The 22,905-nt window shown below is 41.8% G+C and overlaps 2 protein-coding genes across 2 annotated transcripts in view; both read left to right on the top strand.

The window, feature by feature from the left end:
* LOC106545657 (protein eyes shut homolog) overlaps positions 1-22,905 on the top strand; it is a 550,606-nt gene that overhangs the window by 367,134 nt on the left and 160,567 nt on the right. The window lies entirely within an intron of this gene.
* Positions 4,937-6,818, top strand: LOC148045212 (uncharacterized). Its single transcript, XM_087718922.1, has 2 exons — positions 4,937-6,313; positions 6,363-6,818. Exon 1 carries the CDS (start codon positions 5,054-5,056, stop codon positions 6,023-6,025), a length of 972 nt encoding a protein of 323 aa, XP_087575048.1. The 5' UTR covers positions 4,937-5,053; the 3' UTR covers positions 6,026-6,313; positions 6,363-6,818.

Consider the following 22,905-nt stretch of genomic DNA (forward strand, 5'->3'; position numbering starts at 1 on the left):
GCGTGTTGGAGAATTTTTAAATTTTTTATTTTTATTTTGTTTGTTTGTTTTCTTTTGTTCTGTGTAAGCCGCCTGGAGTCCTCCAGGATTGGGTGGCCTATAAATCTAATAAATTAAATTAATTAAATTATGTTTCAGAATGAAAGTGGCACCCGCTGACGATCATTTCCTTAATGTAAGAAAGTCCACATTCTTTGCTGCTTTCTGACATTTGTATTTGTGAATGACTAACTGCTGAACTGGATTTCCCCCCCTCCATTCATACGAGAGTCAAGATGTGTCAATGAGTTTATTGCTGCTCTAGTCCATTTCCCCATAGAATATTGGCAGGGTTTGCAAAATACACAAGCCACGGTTAATCATAGCCTGTTGGCCCAGGTAGCTGTGTGTTTGCACATGCACTAAATTTTCAGCTGGCCAGATAGCAATAGCAGTTAGACTTATATACCGCTTCATAGAGCTTTCAGCCCTCTCTAAGCGGTTTACAGAATCAGCATATTTCCCCCAACAATCATTTTACCCACCTCGGAAGGCTGGAAGGCTGAGTCAACCTTGAGCCGGTGAGATTTGAACAGCCGAACTGCAGAACTGCAGTCAGCTGAAGTAGCCTGCAGTGCTGCACTCTAACCACTGCGCCACCTCGGCTCTGCGCTCAACTCTCCAAGCCAGGGTAGTTTATCCTGGCTCGGATTGTGAATCAAAATATGCAGTCCTATCTGTTGGGTTGTGCTATTTTAGAAGATGTTCTAAAGATTCCACATCAAACAGTTTCTCACTTTTTCGCAAGTGGGGGAGTAGGGCTGGAGCAGGATGAAATGCTACCGGTTCGGGCTGGTATGCCCGAACCGGTAGCAAAAAAAATGCTTTAAAAAGTTTTTTTTTTTAAGTTCCGTCGATCAGCTGTGTGATAATCAGCTGTGCCATGCAATTTATATTCACTAGAAAGCAGGAAATCTAAATCACACGGCACAGCTCCACCCCCACTGGTCTACTTACCTTTGCAGCCTCAGAAAAGGCTTCTTAGCACCTGCTAAGGTGCGCATGCACGCACAAAGCGAACCGGTAGCAGACTTCAAAGCATTTCACCCCTGGGCTGGAACTATCCCCCAACATCTAGCCGTATTAAAGCTGTTCCAGTATGCAGGATGACTTTATTTAAGCAGGCAGCTGCAAGGTGAGCCGACACAGACAGTCCATGCGCATGTAGATTGGGCCTTCTTGACCGAACATATAAAATCGTTATGCTAAGAAGTTGCTTTCACTTATGCTCCGCGTTGGGGCTTCCTGCCCCTTCCACACAACTCGCTTTGCCTTAGATGGTTGCATCTAGACAGATGGATGCCTGCTACAGTGAAGTTCAACATGACAAGATTTCATTTATCACTGCTGGTGCTGCAGGGGAAACCATACGTGAGTGATTATTAATTGTCGGATTAACATTTTTAAACAGGTGCAATGTTTTTAGGGTATTTTTTTGTTCCTGGAAGAGACCTATTTAAATATTATAAATCAAGCTTGGGGGAAGTGTTGGCATGCTATTAGGGATTCACCCAGGGGTGGGTTTCAGGCGGTTCGCGGCGGTCCCCGCGAACCGGTTGGTCAGCGAACCCGGAAGTAAGTAACTTCCGGGAACGCCGAAGGATCCACCCGCCCGCCCGCGTTTCTTACCCGGTTTTGACGAGTTCTGCGCTTCCACGCATGCGCAGAACGCATACAGCGCCTGCGCGATCCTCCAGGAGCAGCTGGAGCATCGCACAGGCGCTAGTACGCATGCGTGCACTGCGCGCGTGCACGAGGACGCCAACGGGGCGAGAAACCCACACCTGGATTCACCCAAAAGATTAGCTCCTTGCTCAGACCTATATTCTCTTCCTTTTAAGGTGGTAAACTACCCAGAGTCTTGTTTAGAATCTGGCAGACTCTAAATGTTGTGTATGTGGTGATGATGGTGATGATGATATCCATTCCATTGTGTCTGACCCTTGGCCACTCTATGTATGAATCAATCAATCAATAATATGGGGATTAATTTTCAGATATTTAGATGGTGACTGAGATGTATATTTAATATAAATGCATTTTGCAGATTTAATCTGCCGAGCCGAGGAGGCGCAGTGGTTAAATGCAGCACTGCAGGCTACTTCAGCTGACTGCAGTTCTGCAGTTCGGCTGTTCAAATCTCACCGGCTCAGGGTTGACTCAGCCTTCCATCCTTCCGAGGTGGTAAAATGAGGACCCGGATTGTTATTGGGGGCAATAGGCTGACTCTGTAAACTGCTTAGAGAGGGCTGAAAGCCCTATGAAGCGGTATATAAGTCTAACTGCTATTGCTATTGCTATTAATGAATAACTCTGTTGATTCTAAAACACTTGAATGAAATAGAGGTCAACCTCTTGTTAAGATACTTTAGGATTACATCATTCATTTTGCAGATAATTCTATTCCCAGTTTTTTCTTTTTTTTGCTTTTTAACCCTTTTTTAACTTTTAAAAGGCGAAAAATTCCTTATGCAAAAGAGGCCCCGAGTTCTCTCGCCTCCTCCTATAGTTAACACTAAGCACAGACTCCAAGTCACTGTGACTTGGAATCTGGTAGCAACTACCTTGGCTTTAATTATTTTTTAAAAAATTCTTTAAAATTATTTCCTTTTCCTGAGGAGACTGGTGAGGCCCCGCCTCCCCTGCCTCTAGTGACTGCACGTCCCTGATGTCTAGCATAGCAGTTGGGCTCCCAATGCCCCTCCTTTCCTGCTTCTGGTATCTCCTCAGACGTCCCCCTGCATATGCACAAACAGCTCACGAAACTCCGGTGTGTACTCAGCCTCAGGCTTCCCCTCCTGGGTTAAGGGTTTCCTCCTGCTTTTCGCCTTTTGATTTAGGAGGGGGTCATAAAAACGTTTCCTCAGGGCAATCATAAACCCCTTGTAATCCCTCAGCAGGGGGGAATCATCATTACGCAAGGCTACCATCCAGGCAGCCGCGCTGTCTTCCTAAGCCATAGTAACAGTTCTCACTTTGGCAACTTCTGGTGAGAAATCTTCTCCATATTCTTGCATGTAATCCCAAACTTGCAGTAAAAAAAACCCCCAGTTCTTTGGGATCTCCTCTGTATTTCAAGTGGAGGAATCTGAGGCATTTGGTGCCTTTGGGGGTTTTCTCCCCTCCTTGGGGGAGCTCGAACTGCTGCTGCTGTGGCTGGGGCCCCTCCCTCTTGCCCAGCTCCAGTAGCTGTTCCCAGGGATGGTACAGGACTAACCAAGTCTTATGCTCCCCCCTCCACCTGCTCGACTAATCCACTCTCCCTTTCAGCGAGACTTACAGGGATGCGTCATCATTTCCAAGCCTCCTGAAGAAGGGGGTCATCATGAGATCCTCTTTTTCAGCTGCCTGCCAGTCATCCTCTGGTTTTCGGCTGGTTGTCACCCTTACCATTGTCTTCTCCTGCTTGTTGCAGGGGTTAGACATTTGGGTACTCTCCCCACAGAAGCTTTTAACTCCGGGATGGGTGCGAGGTCAGACCTTGCTTAATGTCAGGCATGCCTCCTTCAATATCCAAGAAAGAAAATCCTCAACTCCATTTGAATAGAGATAAAGTACTTTTACTAGATATGAAATGAAAGCAGCAAAAAGGAAAGCAAGATCTGAGCCAGAAAGGTGGAAACATGTACATATCAAACATTTACCAAGCACCCTGCCCCAATTCCCCAACCCAGTGCCCAGTCTGTAACTCCCTAAGGTGTCATGTGGGGTGCAAACAGCCTCATCAAGTTGGTATGCGGGACGGTTGGCCTTGACCAAGTCCAAACATCAGCCACCAGCATTCGCAGAAGATGGTGAGAATAAGACTCCTCCAGTACAATATAATTCCCTTCCCCAATACCATGCCCCTCCCTCCCCGTTCCTATGGCAGCCGATAGTAAGCAAGCGTAACAGAGGCTGGTTCCACCACAAAACCGCGTTCGACTAAAGGGCGCTCGACAAAACTGCGTAGCTGACGTCATCACAGCGCGACAACAGCGCGGAGAAAAAACCACGCTGTAAACGCTAAACCTAAAATTAACCCCTAAACCTAAACCTAACCCCCCTAAACCTAACCCTAAACCTAACCCTAACCCTAAACCTAAACCTAACCCTTAACCTAACCCTAAACCTAACCCTAAACCTAACCCTTAACCTAACGCTAAACCTAATCCTAACCCTTAACCTAACCCTAAACCTAACCCTAACTCTTAACCTAACCCTAAACCTAACCCTAACCCTAAACTTTAACCTAACCCTAAAGCTAACCCTAAACCTAACCCTAAACCTAACCCTTACCTTGAATCGGCTTGCTTTCAAAGCGCTATTTAAAGCGCCCTTCTTTCTCCGCGCTTGCTGTTGTCGCCCTGTTGATGACGTCAGCGACGCGGTTTTGTCGTGCCACGACAGAGGCTGACATCAGGCATTGTTGCTTTTAAAATAACACTGAAATTACCCACACATTTCAAAACTTCGAATGAGGGGCTTCGAGGGGAGGGGCTGCCGCCGTCGGGAGCTAAGTAAAGCTCCTGCCAGGACTCTGGTTCGTATATCTTATAAGATCTATAGATATCTCTCCTTTCTGGCAGAAAGGGGCAGGGAGAAGGTCAGTCGTTAGGATCTCTTTGTAATTCATAGCTTTTTTTTTTTTTTGCTGTGAATGGAGAAGAGGTTCAACATTAGCTGAGCCTTTACTCCGGCCAGTTTTCCGCGCTGCTTTTTTTTGCAGCCTAGGCAGATTGCCTCCCCCCCAGGACAAAACTAAGCTATTTAAAAGCCAATTCGGGCGGGGAACATTCCCGAGGAACTTTCTCTATTACTATTTAAAATACCAGCTTCAATCTCGCAAAAGGCTCCCTCTCTTCTTTTTTTAACTGCGTCACAAGATGGCGATCTCGTAGCTTTTGTGTTTGATCTGACGCAGCTAGCTGACTACCCTCCTGAAGGCTTCTCCGTACTAATTGCTAAAAGATTATCTGAGGGGAGCACAGACTTTGATTTTTGGCTCGCTGGATTCTCTTATTTTTATTCTGGAATGGCTCCCAAACTTAGACAGAAGCGCCTCCTTAATAATATATCTCCCAAAAATGCCATGAAGCCGCTACCCTTGTTTCCTACACCCTCCACGGGAGATTTGCTAACACAAGAATTCCTTCTTAAAACGCTTAATGATTTCAGACAGGAGATTAATCAACTGATTTCGGATTTATCTGATGAATTTGATGCTAAAATTGCTCAGGCAAAGCAGGATATAATCGGGGTAATGACAGTCATGACAGATTATATTGCTGAAACGGAGGACAAATTGGAACTTTTGGAAGAAAGTAACCTTAATCTGATATCAAAAATTCAAACGTTAGAACAGGAAATTGAATCTGCACAAAAAGAAATTGTCAAATTAAATTATAACAAGTCTGCCTTTGCTATACGTGTTAGAGGGCTGCGTGAAAACCAACAGGAGAATTTGAAACAGACATTCTTTGAGGCTTTCAGCCGCTTGGTGGGAAGTCCGGGACTTAACTTTGATTGGCAGATTCAAAGAATTTACCGCCAGAATTCCTGGGTAGCAAAACAGCGACAGCTTCCGAGGGACATAATAATATACTTTACTACAAGGGAATCTAGAAATGAGATAACACAGAGGCTCTACGGAAAGAGGTTGAGAATTGACGGGGACGACTTGATTGTTTTTAAGGAAATACCATTTCAAATGTTAAGATCAAGGAGACAGTATGCTTTCTTAACCGAAGAACTCAGAAACTCTCAGATTTCATATAGATGGGAAGTCCCAGCTGGTATTACAGTTACATTTGGCGACCAAAAACACCGCATTAACTCTGTTTGTGAAGCCCGAAAATTTTACTACGAGACCCTGAAGGCGGGACTTCCTGATTCATCCGGATCTGGGGAGAGACAGGGAGAAGGAGAAGACAAACAGCGAGACACGTGGTTACAAGGTGGAGCGTGTTGCTTTTCTCTTCCGGAAGGGCAGAAGACTAAAGAATAAAGACTAGCGATGTTTTTAAAGCTTTATGATTTCCGTCTGGGATAAAATGGAAAAGTGGCATATCGATGATGAGACATGGAGACTGAAAGAAGCGTTGCTGATTGGGGACATATATTGTACAGAAATTTTGTTCGAACTCTAACTTTAATTGCGCATGAACTATTCTTTTAGGTGAAGAGAGCGGAAATTGTGATCTTTTTGAGTTGTGGTTTGGGACAAACGGAGTTGGGAGGTGCGTGGGAGAGGGAAGGGCAGCGAAAGTTTAATTAGATTACATGGGGCTAGAACGTAAGCTGATGTTTGTTTGAGTTGCTATATTAATATAAGGTTAAGAAAGTTTGGTCGGAGAATCTTCAGGAAAGTGGAGTAAATATGGGAGGAGCAACGAATATGGATAAAATATATATGTGGATATGGATAAAGGCAGGGTGGAAGGTAAAAAATTTATATGTGGAGGTGGGTAAGGATAGAAAGGGAGGTGTTGGAAATGAAAAATGAAAGAAGTATTTGAGTTAATGGTGTTATAGAAAGGTTTGGATACTTGGATAAAAAAGGAGATAAATTAAAGGTTTGAATAGATAGACAAAGCAAGGAGATTTTTAGTTGGGGAATTCTAACTGATCAACTTACCTGGCTCTAATATAGTTTGAAACCCTGCAAGTAGTAAAATAATCGAAATTTGGAATGAGTCACATTGATTAAGATTTATAGATAATGGGAAGCTGTGGTAACGTAGTGGGCTTATGACCCTTTTTGTTTCTTTCTCCTTTTTGTGTGTGAGTGTGGGTGTTTTTTTTTTTATTATTTCTTATTTTCTACTATTTTTCCTTTTTCTTTTTGGCTACTTTTATCTTACTTTTTTTAAATTTTAAAGTTAGTTGGCCTTATTATACTTAAATGCTTGTTAAAGAATTATGCCGGGCATGGGACCTGCGAAGCCGTAAGGGGGTTAGGGAGGGGGGATTATAGGGGGGAGGGGGGAGGGTGGAATTACAGTTTCAATCCTTAGAACAATAAGAATTCACTTGTGTACTGCCGTTTTTTTTTTTCTTTTTCTTTTTTTCTTTTTCTACTTTCATTGTAAAAAACAAATTGAATTGTATGGATACACCAAAGTGGGGAGAAGAGGGAAAGAGAAGGGAGAAGTAAAGAGGGAGTGAGAGGGAATGTAAGGAGGGTAAATGGAGGGAGGGGGAGATGTCTGAGGGGGAAGGGAAGTAGAAGAGGGGAATGTTGGAGGGGTGAAAGGAAAGTTGGAGGGGGAAGAGAGGGTGTATGGGGGAATGAAGTGTTATGTTGGGGGGTTTTTTTTTTTTTCCTTTTTTCTTTGCACAGTATATAAGTGATTGTACAAAATGAAAATGAAAATGAAAATGAAATAAAATATTTAAAATCCAAAAAAAAAAAAAAAAAAAAAAAAAAAAACCAAAACTTCGAATGAGCACCAATAGAAGAAGTAGCAGAACAAATAGCTGCCATGGGAGCATGCACTGAGTTCTTACAAATTTATTCATTTGTTGATTTATTTAACCTTTTAAAAAAGAAGTCCCTTGGCTTTATATAGGCTTTGGGAAAGCAATAAGCCCAGATGATAAAGAGATGTCTTGCCAGTTACTAAATGATCCCAGCTCTTTGGAGGCTGGCTTAAACTGAAAAGGCTATTCTGTATAAGGACAAATTAAGATCACGTTATAAATTATATATTTTCCTGTTCACATTTTGCCTATTATTACTCCTGTTGCTGTTCCAGCACTTTTTGTAAGTAGCACATAGGGACACTTATGTATTCCAGCAAACCTTCTTTGATACCGTATGACATAGCAAAAATGCACTGTTAGCTTTTATTTCCTTACACCTGCTTTCTAAACCGTTTTAAGATTCATAACGATATTTTCATGATCTCCATCCTGTATTTTGATATTAATTTATTCTTAACAAGCTCTACTGACTTCTGTTCCTGACACTTAACTTAGATCTTCATCAACACGGTTTCTTTTATTTGTTGCACAGAACAAATTCAGGGAACCTGAGAGCTGCAATGTTACCCACTTAGTGTATACAGCCAATTGCTACATAAATAATTTAAAAGGGATAAAAAATATTTGCAAATATCAGAACAATTGTTGCCACAAATAGGTACCCTCAAGGTTTTTAGTTAAGGAAGAAGGAATTTTCAAACGAATTCTTCATGCAAGAAATAACAGATTTAACCAATTGAAAGATATTTATGTTATTTATTTATTTGTTTGTTTGTTTATCAAAAATTTTTGCTGCCCATCTCACTGTGAAGTGATTATTTTTCAATTAGCATTTGTTAATTAAACTAAACCGATCAGCTCCCTATGTGGTTTAGGTCAGTAGTTGACTATTTTTTAAACAAAACAATGATCATTTATTGAATGTACAAACATAATCAAAGAGATGAGAATTTTTTTTAAAAAAAACAACCAAGTTGTAAATAAAGCGGGTCTTACAAGCACTGTAAAACTGATCTCCAAATATTGAACATGACACTGATATAAATCTACATATTAAAATTATATCAATTTGACAAATAGAATTATTTTTAAAATAAACCAATAGTAGAATAAGATTACTGTAGTCAGCAGATACAAATAGATAATTATAATTTATAAATTATAAAAGGAGAAAAACCAAGACATTCTGTCTGACAGAAAAATGCAATCAATTTAGAAAAACAGAAAAAAAAACATAAATTGTAAATATTACAATATTATGATAGAAGAAACATAATTCATGGATGTAGTTCAGCCCTGTTTGTAAGATTATAATCCCAAAATGAGTTGAATTCCATGTCTCTGTATGTGTCAACTACTGTTCAGTGATCACTACAGTCTTATACAGTATTTTAATATTTTTTTCCTCTACCAAAGTGTTTCAGATACAAAAAAGATAGAAAGAAAAGTGTTCAGGAAGTATAAATTGTTAGAAAAATGATAAAATAGAGTTGTCCTATCTGGGAGGTGGGTGGCATATGAATTTAATAAATAATAATGTTAAAAAAAGCAGATACCAAAGGTATTCTGAAGTATCTGTTTTTCACATACATGGAAATTAGTGCTGCAAATGTTTTCTTGGTTCCTGAGAACCAAATAATAATACAACAATAATTTCCTAATAATACAATCATTTACTTTCACTGTCTAACTTACAGTGGATTGTCTAAGTCACCATTAAAGAATTGTGCACTTCAGCAGCTCAGTGTTTTACCCTTCCTTCCTTCCTTCCTTCCTTCCTTCCTTCCTTCCTTCCTTCCTTCCTTCCTTCCTTCCTTCCTTCCATCCTCCCTCCTTCCCTCTCTCGCAGAAATATATTGGTTTGCCATTATATCTGGATTGGCAAGCCTTACACTGTAAACTGATGAAGGGCATTCATTTAAGTTCCCATCTTCAAATATTTGTAATGCTCATGCAGATATAGCATAACTGTGGTACAACAGTTGAGAGCCAGAAGCTCAAAAAAACCAGTATGAATAAATTTAATTAGAAAAGGAAACTAGTCACTGATGACAATACGGTTTTTTTAAAATGTACATTTAGAAGGAAATATTTTGTTATCCACGTAAGGGCAAGAATTTAACAAAAAATTCTGCCCTGGGAAACTTTGAAGCAATGGAGTCAAATGATAAGGCATGTTATCATTATTATAGTTCATTGCACCACCAGCCAGATGTTTAGACCAAATTTGGCATTTTAATCTACCGATCGAATCCTTCCCAAAGACCTGGAATCGGCTGATGTTCTTGTTTGATGGCATTAATAGTATTATCACAGGATGAAAGCTATTCCAAGGAAAGCTGCTTTTGCAATTGACTGATGGGGATTTTGTCAATGCTGGCAGTGTTCAAGTCGTGTTCCAGAAGTTTGGGGATTGTACCCAAGCCTCCTATTACTGTATTATGGTTTGTCATACAGTCAGCTAGATGTTCAGATGGGAAGTGGCATTTTTATCCGCCTACTGAGTCCTTCCCAAGGACCTAGGGTAGCCAGCAGTAGACATTTGAGGGTGTTACAGATAGTTCTTGCATTGTCAAATAGATTATTTGATGTTTAGACTGGATTTGGCATTTCTGTCCACCTATCAAGTTCCATTATTGTTGTTGTTGTTGTTGTTGTTGTTGTTGTTGTTGTTGTTATGTGGTTAATCTTTGGTGAGATTAACAGCCTTTGGAGCTGGTTGATAGCTCAATAGCTTATGTCCTAACCATGGACCTAGGAACTGTTAAGGTAACATCAGAGGATATAAGTTGTTCCAAGTAGGGTGGTTTGTTGTAGAGTCAGAATGTTCAAGTCAGGTAAATTTAGAATTTTCAAATAGTGAGGTAGCCCTTTAGGTATTGCTCCAAGGGCTCCAATTACAATTGGGACAACACTTGATTTCTTTTTCCACCATCGCTCAACTTCAATTTGCAAGTCCTGGGACTTTGTGAATTTTTCTTGCTGCTTATCTTCAATTCACGCATCACCAGGTATTGCAATGTCAATAAACCAAACAACATCATCATCATCATCATCATCATCATCATCATCATCATCATCATCATCATCATCATCTAAAAAAAACACATTTGAAGGCATGGAAGATTCATTTTTTTTCCTCCTCCTCCTCCCCACCACTTTAAAAATCTCTTTACACAGCTGAATATTGAAGATCTGCTCCACTTGCAATGTCGCCATGCTTGGGCGATGGAAAAGGAGGATCAAGTAATCAAAGAGTGTTTAGGTTGGCTGAGCACATCCCAACAAATGCTGCCTTAAGTGGAAACATATTGCTACAGTCAAAAATTGATAGTTTGGGATTGATGTAATCCAATTATTTGAGAGGGCAGAGGGAGAGCAGGATAGTTATATTAGCTGGAGAAGATTCTTACCTCCTCCAAATAAGTATGCAAAGCTGGTTTGTTAATAGAGCCAGTGACCTATCCACTTTCCAACTCTGGAGCAATTTATAATTTAAAACATATTCAGTTCTGCAACCTCATGGAAATAACAACGATACCAGGATTTTTTCGCCCTCGTATAGATATCGAAAATCTCCAGAGGGAGAGATTTGTTTACTTTGCACTGGTTGTGCAGTGAGCCATTTCACACTAAGATGAAAGACTGTTCAATATTTTTGTCATTTCCTCTCCCACCCACCCACCCATTTTAATACTAATTTGATGATAATAAATTCATCTGCAGAAAGGTTAATGCACATTTAATACACATCAACTCGTCCAGAACGCAGCCGCGCGAGCGATTGTGGGTGCACCTCGGTACACCCACGTTACACCTATCCTCCGCAAGCTGCACTGGTTACCGATCAGTCTCCGGATACGCTTCAAGGTGCTAGTCGTAACTTATAAAGCCCTTCATGGTATTGGACCTGGGTACTTGAGAGACCGCCTGCTGCCAATTACCTCCCACAGAGCCATTAGATCTCACGGGGTTGGCCTCCTCCGGCTGCCATCTACCAGCCAATGCCATCTGGCTATTACCCGGGGGAGGGCCTTCTCTGTGGTAGCTCCGGCCCTCTGGAACGAACTCCCCGCAGGGATTCGGACCCTCACCTCTCTCCAGGCCTTCCGAAAAGCCGTCAAAACCTGGCTTTGCCGGCAGGCCTGGGGGTGATGAGTTCCCTCCCCTCTCGACATGTATGGTTGTGCGATTGTTGTCGACTTTTATTATTTGTATTTTGTCTTTTATGTTCTCCCTTTTTTTCCCCTTTGAATTGTTCGCCGCCCTGGGTCCTCCCGGAGAAGGGCGGCATACAAATAATAAAATACAAATACAAATACAAATTTACAAACTGAATAGCAGCACAGTCACTACCTTTGTTTCTGAGATTGGGTCATTTGGTTTTTTTTTCTATGGGATGTGTCACATTGTAAAATATCAATATAATTTTTGGAGCATCTGTATTTAAACCCTAACCAAATGATGTCCCAGAGTTAGCTTTCTTCTACAGTAGGGGTGCCAAACTTAAGGCCCGCGGGCAGGATCTGACTTGCAGGGTGGTTAGATCTGGCCTATGGGGTCGCCCTGGAAACAGTGAAAGACTGGCCCACAGTGCTTGTGCCAGTGAAAATGGAGCTCCATTTTTACTTGCAGAAGGTTGCAGGAGGCCATCCCAGCTGAAAATGGAGACTGGGAGCCCATTTTCCCTGGCGGAACACTCAGGCCACCACAGGCACCCCTGACACAAGTGACGTGAGTTTACAGAGTCAGCATATCACCCCCACAGTCTGGGTCCTCATTTCACCCACCTCGGAAGGATGGAAGGCTGAGTCAACCTTGAGCTGGTGAGATTAGAACCGCTGAACTGCAGATAACAGTCAGCTGAAGTGGCCTGCAGTACTGTACCCTAACCACTGCGCCACCTCGGCTCTCAGATTTGAGGTTTTTAGAGGAAGAGCATTCTTCCCATCTCTGTAGGTTTTCTGAAAGAATAATAAGAATGTTTTGGTGACCTCTCTGTTCACAGTGTTCTTGTGAACAAATGTTTTTGGCTAGGTATTATATCAACCCTTGACATCGAGCATGAACTGACATTATGTGGAAGCATCACGTGCTGTGCTGAAAAATGTCTGAAATATGATATCAGAATCACAAAAGGGTTTTCCTTATAACTAAAAAAACCTTCCTGGCTTCTAGCAAAAGGATAGCAGACCTTTGCTGTTGTCATATGCAGAATGGAGATATCCTGAAAGAATGCAGGAAGGCCTTTTGGATTGCACACAAACAGGAGCTTCAACACAGAGAAGAGGCAGAGAAAGTGAACAACAATCTAAGGCAGTGGTGGCCTTTTTGGGCTCAGTTAGTGAAAAAAATTCAGAAAACGCCTAATTTTACACTGTAGGAGAGTGTAGGGAGGGAGAGGGGGAGGGACTGAACAAAATTTATTTTTAAACAATATAGTCCAATCATGTTTGTGATCCCATGGTTCTGGATTGTGTTCTTTCCGTTGAGAGGCATCTGTAGCCTACCCAAGGCAGCTCCAGATCACACAAGACCTTCATTCTTGAAGTGGCTTTTGAAAATGCTCTTCTTTTACTTCTCCATTCATGTACAATTCTACTCTTGCCCATTCATGTGCAATTTTCAGAGGCCACACAAGAGCGCGCCCCATTGTGCAGCCTATTCAACCTCTGAAAAACTGCACGGTTGTTGTCTTGTGCTGGTGAATCCTGGTGGGTCACCTTTGTCACGTGAGTCCGGTTTGACCTCACTAGCAATAGCAATAGCAGTTAGACTTATATACCGCTTCATAGGGCTTTCAGCCCTCTCTAAGCGGTTTACAGAGTCAGCATATCGCCCCCACAGTCTGGGTCCTCATTTCACCCACCTCGGAAGGATGGAAGGTTGAGTCAACCTTGAGCCGCTGAGATTAGAACCGCTGAACTGCAGATAACAGTCAGCTGAAGTGGCCTGCAGTTCTGCACCCTAACCACTGCGCCACCTCGGCTCACTGACCTAGGCTAAGCTAGAATGCACTGCTCATTTTGTAGTTCAGTCTGACAATATTGCAGTACTTACTTGGGTGTTCTGACCCCCTCCTCCGTCCAGTAACGAAAGCCGAGACACGCTTAATGAAAATGTTTTTTTAATAGCAAGTCCAGATTCTCGGTGGCTGAAAACCAAGTAAAAAAATAGATAAGGACTTTGGCAGCAAGTCCGACAAACCTTGGCAGCAATGCAAACAAACTCCTGTAATTATGTAGTTGTTCTTGACGCCGAGTAGCTCTTCGATGGCGTGCATCCCAGAACAACTCACTGTTGGTTTCTGGATCACTCTCCCTTGTCTCCACCCCACTGATCCAAGGCTCAGGCGCCACCTGGTGACTAACCAATCTCTCTGCGCCCTGCTCATAGTCGGAACCCTGTCCAGGGTCCTCCACATCCTCCAGGGCCAACTCATAGGGCCCCTCGCTGTCGGAGTCTGGTGGCAGCTCCAACGGCTCCTGCTGGGCCACAACACTTGGGTAACTTATGGTACTCAAGTTGTGTGAATCAAACCAATATGTAAAGTCAGCATATGGCTTATTTATTTGGGTGAAGCATTCTCTTAACTCAGCTTTAAGATTAGCCTGCTGTGTGAACTCGGTGAATGTTCAGCAGCGCTGTTAAATCTGTCCTCTTGAGAGATGAAATATAGTTAGGACCGCCAAAGCTGACAGTCCTAGCTAGTATAAACCATCCTTATGAACAATTACATCTGCAATGCATAACCTACTGCTGAGCCAAAAATCCTGGAGATGCGGTTCAGTTTGTCAAAAGCCAAATAACCTATGACAAAAAAATTGATGTGATGGTCATCTTTCTTAGAATAGCATATTAAGGGCTGCTCGGCTCCTAGCTTGTCCTAGACTAAACTGTATGAGGTGAGGAATTATTATAATTTCCCACAAGAAGCTCTTCTCTGCATTCTTGCATATTAGAAATAATCAAGCTATCTGCTCCTGTACGTTTACTCAAACATTTAGAAGGGCTTTTTGCCAAGTAAGCTTGTCCAGCATTGCATCTCCAAGCTTTTCCTTTATCTAAGCTATATGACCATTATTCTCCCCCGCCCCCCGTCCCCGAAACAGTCTGAGTAGATAAGCATTCTCTCTGAGCTCTGGGTATATGCTCTGAGCAGAAGTTTGTTTAGCTGCGGTTTATGCAGGGGTAAGCAATACCGCTGCACATTAATTCCCACCATCCATCACCGCCGCTAATGCTTCCTAGGAGTTCTGTTCAGGAAGATCTGGAGTGTCACGGGTTGTCATCAGGCCATCAACTGAATAAGCCACAATGCCTGTGTTTGCAGAACACGCTAGACCACTCTTCTAAAATGCTGAATGTGAGTTGAGTGACCCATGTCTAGATTTAAAGCAGGAGGCTGAGTCTACGCAGGGGATAAAAGTCACAGAAGTCATATTCAATTTCATTTTTCTCCCTCCTTATTATGTTTTGGATAATGCCCCATGGGGCTTAACATGTTTCATTTTGAGCAAGATTTACTTAGCTACTGCAAGCACAAAAAATAGTACGAAGGAGGCAGAGACCTGGAGCTTGCCCTGAAACAACTCTTGTGTTATATTTGTCCTGGCTTCTCTTTCATGCCAGAACATGGATTCTGGGATCCATAAATCTCTCATCAAATCTAAATTCCTCAAGGTTTTTTTCCCCCCTGCTATGATCAGATTCAATGCATCCATTACAGAGGTGGGATCCAACAGTTCGCACCTATTCGGTAGAACCGGTTCATCAAATCTACCGAACCAGTTAGAAGAGGTTCCACCAGTGGACCTACAGACCTACAGGCCACACCTACAGAAGAGGTTCCAAAAATTTTTGAAACCCACCACTGGCCCTTGGATATGATTATTCTACACTATCATGCTCACATTTATAAAACTCAGTGCCTCTGTGAAAGGTAAGGATGACTACTGAGTTTGTGGTGCAATCAGAACATTGTGTGTGTTGAAGTTGTTTTAACGCAAACCAAAGATGCCTTTTAAAAAACAAGTTTACATCATGTTCTTATGCATGCCAGTGCTGTGTGTGAGGTAATTTAAGGTAGTTCTGACAAGTGTCATCGGCATCTTCATATCCGGTCACATGGGTGGCAAGCCACTCCCATCCGGTCACATGGGCGGCAAGCCACTCCCACAAAGGAGGCCACACCCACAGAGTAGGTTCGAACAATTTTTTGAAACCCACCACTGATCCACTACTAAGTCTTGGCTCAAATTTATGCACATGTCACTCTAAATTTTGAAAGAACAGAGTATCTGCTGTAGAAGTGGGCTAGCAGAAAGTTCAAAGTAGAGCTGCAAATAGAAAACAAGCATTGTAGAGTGGTGAGAATCAAGGACGAAGGGTTCTGATCATAGAAATCATTGGCCAGACTACCTTGTGCAATTTAGACTAATTGTCCAGAGATGTGTCATTCATGGCTACTGGGCGAGTAGCACTGTTGATGACCAGGTCAGCTCATTCTTTCATAACATGGTACTTTATTGTCAACCGGTGATTTTGATTTGACAAAGGGAAGTGGATAGGTGAAAGGGATGATTCAAAAGAAGATCAATATGAAAATATCAACACTGTTTGATCTAGCCGAGGAAGCAATCATGTATTACAGTTTTTCTTTTCTGAAGGGCCAGGTGGTGGAGCTTAGCTTCCAAAGGGCATTGCGGGAACCCCCATGCAAAACACTGCATGCTCTCTGAAGTCCAGTTTTAAGAAGAAGGAAAAAAAAAACCTGAAAATACAGGCTCACAATAGAAGAAGATGAAGAAGGATGTGTAAGAGATTTGCCTGCTGTTCATGAGTGCTCTATGCCTTTAGTAAGGAGTGTCTGTGTAAATACAGCTCAGTTGCTGCTACTTAGGTTTTGCTGAAGTATAATCACTCCACACAGAAGATATTCAATATAAAATGGGACAAGGATCAGGCAACAGAATTAGCTATTATCCCCATACACAGAGACACCAAAATAAATAACTGTTTTTTTTTTCATTGTGCTTCTTTGAGATAAGCCTCCATCCTTGTTTCCCCACCACTGCTTCTTCAAAAAAAAAATATAAGCACACTACAAAAGACAGCATCATTGTCTATGGCTTTGTGTGGAAAATGAGGCATGGTACAATACTTTCATCAATACATATTTTTTTGCACAACATTCTTTTTATTAATGCATTCAGCCCACAGACAATTTAATGTTTATGTCCCTGAGTCAAATAATGGGGAGAAATCATATAAGCTCATCTGGTTCTGTGTGCGGATAGGATGTGAGCCAATTTCTAAGCCAGTTGTGTCTTTAATACCAACTATCAACTGTCGTGTTCTTTATATTCATTTTTAATATGAGACTTCACATAGAAATCTAGATTAAAATAAGTTAGGGAAATTTCCCTAAGGAGAAATTTCCTGACCGTGAGAACAATTAAATAGTGAAATGACTGGCCTCCAGAAAACTAGAGGCTTTTAAGAAGAGATTGGATAACCATTTGTCTGAAACGGTATAGGGGGTTGAGCAGGTGGTTGGACAGGAAGACCTCCGTGGTCCCTTCCAACTCTTTTATTTTGTTATTCTTTACACCTATCCTCCGCGAGCTGCACTGGTTACCGATTGGTCTCCGGATACGCTTCAAGGTGCTAGTCGTCACTTATAAAGCCCTTCATGGTATTGGACCTGGGTACTTGAGAGACCGCCTGCTGCCAATTACCTCCCAAAGACCCATTAGATCACACAGATTAAGCCTCCTCCGGGTTCCGTCTACTAGCCAATGTCATCTGGCTACTACCCGGGGGAGGGCCTTCTCTGTAGCGGCTCCGGCCCTTTGGAACGAGCTCCCCGCAGAGATTCGAACCCTCACCTCTCTCCAGGCCTTCCGAAAAGCCGTTAAAACCGGCTGTGTCAGCAGGCCTGGGGTCGATGAGTTCCCTTCCCCTCTCGAATCGTGTGGCTGTTGGTTGTTTTAAATTCCCTGTACTTTTTGTTGTAGTTTTTGTGTTTCCCTTCCCCTCCTTTGGGTTTGTGCGCCGCCCTGAGTCCTGCCGGGAATAGGGCGGCATATAAATAAAATGAACCTTGAACCTTGAACCTTAAATGCTCAAGAAATCCAACTACTTTTGATTCGATTGACAAATTAGAATAACTCTGAAGAAATCCAACAATTTTCAATTGGGCAATCTTCAGTGAAGAAAATCTATGAGGTTATGCAATATAATGCTTATTTTATATTGTTCAGTTGGGTTTCAAGGGAAAGCCTTACATATAGAAGAAATTCTCAAGCACGTCTGCCCTCTTTCTTGTTTCCTCCCTATCTCATGGGCTGCCCAGCTCCCTCTTTTGTGTATGAGGGCTGGTTTCCATCTGTTTCTTGCTCATATTTATTTATTTACTTACTTAGTTTGACAAACATGTACGAGATAACAGGTATAAGTATAAACATGGACATGAACACAGGAAATGGGTACAAATAAGTGGGGACAATAGGACAGGGATAGTAGGCATGTTGGTGCGCTTATGCATGCCCCCTTACAGATCTCTTAGGAATGGTATGAGGGCCACAGTAGACAGTTTAAGGTTAAAGTTATAGGGGTTTGAGGATGTAACAACAAAGTCGGGTAGAGCATTCTAGCCATTGACAGCTCTGTTCTCAAATCATATTTTCTGCAATCGGGTTTGGAGCGGTTTATCTTGAGTTTGTATCTTTTGTTTGCCTGGTTGAAGCTGAAGTAGTCATTGACAGGTAGGACATTGTAGCAGACAATTTTGTTAGGCCTTAATTTAGGTTAGGCCTTAATCGGCATAGTTCTAGGTTCTCCAAGCCCAAATATTCCAAGCCTGGTGGCACAAGGGATTCTATTGTGAGCAGAGGAGTGGAGTACTCTTCTGAAGTACCTCTGGACCAGTGGTGGGTTTCAAAAATTGTTCGAACCTACTCTGTGGGTGTGACCTCCTTTGTGGGAGTGGCTTGCCACCCATGTGACCAGATGGGAGTGGCTTGCCGCCCATGTGACCGGATATGAAGATGCCGACAACACTTGACAGAACTACCTTAAATTGCCTCACATACAGTACTGGCATGCATAAGAATATGATGTAAACCTGTTTTTTAAAAGGCAACCTTGGTTTGCGTTAAAACAACTTCAACACATGCAATGTTCTGATTGCACCACAAACGCAGTAGTCATCCTTACCTTTCACAGAGGCACTGAGTTTTATAAATATGAGCATGATAGTGTAGAATAATCATATCCAAGGACCAGTAGTGGGTTTCAAAAAAATTTGGAACCTCTTCTGTAGGTGTGGCCTGCTTTCCGGGTCCACTGGTGGAACCTCTTCTAACCGGTTCGGTAGATTTGACGAACCGGTTCTACCGAATAGGTGCGAACTGATAGGAACCCACCTCTACTCTGGACTCACTTGATTGTATTAATGTCCAATGGACAGTGTGGATTCCAGGCAGATATATTCGAGAATTGGTCTGACAAAAGTTTTGTATGCCCTTGTTTACAGTACAATGTTAACGGAGAAGAAGCTTCGCAAAATTAGGTTAACAACTCTTTTTGGCAAAGCTGTTACAATGGGCTTTGTTCAGTGCTGAGATGTCCTATTATTTGTAAGGTGTTTCACAACCTTACAAAACTAGCAATGAAATTGAAACAAACAAGCGAAAGGGAAAGAAACTCACAGATTCACATATATAGGCACTGTTTCTCCAAAACCTTCATATTTAAGAATATGGATAGGATATTAACCAATCTTCACATAAAATGTGGGGAAAAAATCATCCCAGGTTTAGTGACATCGAAAGTTAGCACATCAGGAAAAAAAGGATTATTAGCTAAATCAGATTTAAATGGGGAGGAATTTAAACAGAGCACATGCAGGCACATGTTCTTGGAACAGATGTTTTTCCTCAACATCTGAATGCATTCTAAGGCTCATTAGATTCACAAATAAATCATTGGGCAAAAATGGGTGGTAGGAAAATGACTGTATTACTGAGCTGGAACAGTATAATAAAACAAGAGTTTATCCCAATGTCTTCGGAGTTAAGCTCCTGTATGCTGATTCTGGCATGACAGAGATAATGTTTTATTTGGTCTCCAGAGTAGAGAAACTATGGAAAGGATGAGGATATACCTTGTGGATATGGAGCATATCTAGCAAGCATAAATAATACAATGCCTTTTTAAACTCTTTATTGATAAGATCAAAAATTCACAGTATGGAGCTTAGAGCAGTGTTTCTCAACCTTGGCAACTTGAAGATGTCTGGACTTCAACTCCCAGAATTCCCCAGCCAGCGAATGCTGGCTGGGGAATTCTGGGAGTTGAAGTCCAGACATCTTCAAGTTGCCAAGGTTGAGAAACACTGGCTTAGAGTATACAATTTCCCACTACAGAAAACGTGAATATATTGTTTACATTGCGTGCTATGTCTGAAAATATTTCTCTGTTTATCATTTTAACTCTGAAAATCTCAGCAGGCATAAAAGTCTTATTCTGAAGCCACAGAAGTTGCTTCTGAGCATTTATTAGCAGATTGGGACTGGAACATTATAATCAATTTCTCACCAAGGATATGAAATGGCTTAACTATATCTCCTTGCTTAACTACATCTTTCCTCTGGAGGGAAAAGTCCCTGAAGATTCAAGGAGCTGTTACTCCGTGGCGTAGTTTACGTCAACAGAAGCAGATGTTTCCAGCTCATAATTATTTTGGAAATGCAAATCAGTTTTTGAGTGACTGGCTCCTCTTCCGCTGGGAGTAATGGTATTATTGATGGTGTAATAAACGCTAGATTAATATACATAATCTTGAAATCCCATGTGCCTTTTCTGCTCATAGTCTGACTCAGGCTTTGCAAGGAATAAGAAGAATTATTTCATGCATTGTAGCAGTTGGGTTGATTGTTGAGCCACTCAAAGGTTCCTCAGGAAAAGTTATCGGTCTGTCCTCAAAGACATGACAGGTCCTACCTTCTCAAACAAGATATTTCTCAAGATCTGTTGTGACAAAGATGAATCACTGTCAGAAAAATAAACGGCAAATGTTGTTATGATACTATTGATCTTGACCTTTCTAAGGGTTCCACGAGATGCCAATAATGTACCATTTTTGAGCACTCCGGGGATTTGGCATATTAGTTTCCACAGGCCAAATTAAAAATGCTTTCTTGTCCTTTTTTATTCTGTCCCACCTGCACTGCTGTGCTATCTTCTTTTATATGTATTTTCATTTATCCTATTGATGAATTGTGCATGGCTGTTGAAAAGTTCTGTTAGGCTTGACTGAGAATGGCTTTTCTAGAGATAGAAATGTGTTTAAAATACGCACTACGCCTTAGTCTAGGCTGATTATCACAGGCATTGGGTGGTCTTTACATCACAGTATTTTTTTTAAATTATTACTATTCAATTCAAACTAAAGTGACTCCCTCTCATAGGGAATCTATCTTCAGAAGACAGTTGGCTGTTCCGATCCCCCTCGTCCCACACCAACACACTCCGAGCCAAAGATAAGTTACGGCATTTAATTAACAGACAGACAGGGCCTTGGCAGCAAACCGGCACAGATAAGCCGTGGCAGCAATCCAGCCTGCCAAGCTCACAATAATGTTCTCCAACATTAGTTCCTGCGTTGACTTCTGCAAGAGGGGCGTGTGGACAAGCAGCCCTTTTATAGTTTGGAGAGGAGCCTAATGACCACCAGCTGAGTGCAATTACCTCCTGTAACTGCGCAACTGTTCCTGATGCCTATTAGCTCTTTGGTGCCGGGCATCCAGGAACAACTCACTGCTGGTGTCCGGATCACTCTCCCTTGTCTCCTCCCCACTGGTCCAAGGCTCAAGTGCCTCCTGGTGGCCAACCAGCCTCTCTGCTCCCTGCTCGGAGTCGGAACCCTGTCCAGGGTGCTCCACATCTTCCAGAGCCAACTCATAGGGCCCCTCGCTGTCGGAGTCTGGTGGCAGATCCAACGGCTCCTGCTGGGCCACAACAGTTGGCTATCTTCATAGGTGTATATGGTGTCATAATCTTACTTTCTTTGTAAACCACTTTCTATCTACTTTCAACAAATGTATACTTAACATCTCTGTTAGCTACTCTTAAAAGTGAAAAACAGATTTAGAACAGAACAGAACAACAGAATTGGAAGGGATCTTGGAGATCTTCTAGTCCAATCCCCTTCTTAGGCAAGAAACCCTATCTATACCATTGCAGGCAAATGGTTATCCAATCTTTTCTTAAAAACTTCCAGTGTTGGAGCATTCAAAACTTCTGGAGGCCAATTGTTCCACATTTAAGATCTAGCTTGTAATCTAATGTTTTCTTTTAAATAGAAGGGCCAATTTGGACAACTCGTTAGTCTTATGATATATTATAATGGGTGAAAGTGAATCTTGAATTTACTTTCTTCTGTTTCTCAGTGCAAAGAAGGTAATTTGGAAAATTCACCTTGTACACACAATAGAAGAATGGATGGGAAAAGTGATGAGGTTAGCAGGGAGGACAAAATGAACTCTTTTAATCAAAGAAAATAATATTTTTGGTATATATTTCTACCCAGAAACTGCTTATAGACTATGAACTTCTGGGTTTTGCTGATTAGATTAGTTTATTGTTAGAGAAATGATGAGTATTTGCCAAGCATATAAATTTGAGACTATAATTTTACTTTATATTTTACTGGGCTGAAGAATGTTGGAAGTCAATTCTTTTTTTTCCCTTTGACATGTGGTTCTTTCATTCCTTTCCCTTTCCAATTTCCCTACTATCTTTATTTTCATTTACATTTTATATGATGATAATTTTAAAAGATTAAAGGAAGAAAAGCTCACCTTGCAAACTAATTACTGTTAGTAATTCTGATTTTGTGGGGAAAAGAGGTTAAGCACTAAATTATGAATCCAGTTTCCTCAAAAAGCTATACTTAGAATAATCATTGTTTCAATTTCAGATTATTCATAGTTTAGGGTTTGGATATAAAACTAAGGTGTGACTTATCAAAAATGGAAGCCTCAAATCAGTGGTGGGATTCAAAACATTTTACTACTGGTTCTATGGTGTGGCTTGGTGGATTTGGTTTGGTGGGCGTGGCTTGGTGGACGTGGCAGGGAAAGGTTACTGCAAAATGTCCATTTCCTCTCAATCAGCTGGGACTCGGGAGGCAGAGAATAGAGGGGGCAGGGCCAGTCAGAGGTGGCATTTACCAGTTCTCCAAACTACTCAAAATTTCCATGACCGGTTTTTCAGAACTGGTCAGAACCTGCTGAATATAAAGCCCTTCATGGTATTGGACCTGGGTACTTGAGAGACTGCCTGCTGCCAATTATCTCCCAAAGACCCGTTAAATCACACAGGGTCGGCCTCCTC

The sequence above is a fragment of the Thamnophis sirtalis genome, unplaced genomic scaffold, assembly GCF_051295495.1.
Source record: "Thamnophis sirtalis isolate CommonGarterSnake01/CBP01778 unplaced genomic scaffold, rThaSir2_p1.2 scaffold_6, whole genome shotgun sequence".
Classification (NCBI taxonomy): Eukaryota; Metazoa; Chordata; class Lepidosauria; order Squamata; family Natricidae; genus Thamnophis; species Thamnophis sirtalis.

Coding starts and splice junctions, on each gene's coding strand:
- LOC148045212 (XM_087718922.1), top strand. CDS start 5,054: ATGGCTCCCAAACTTAGACAGAAGCGCCTCCTTAATAATATATCTCCC.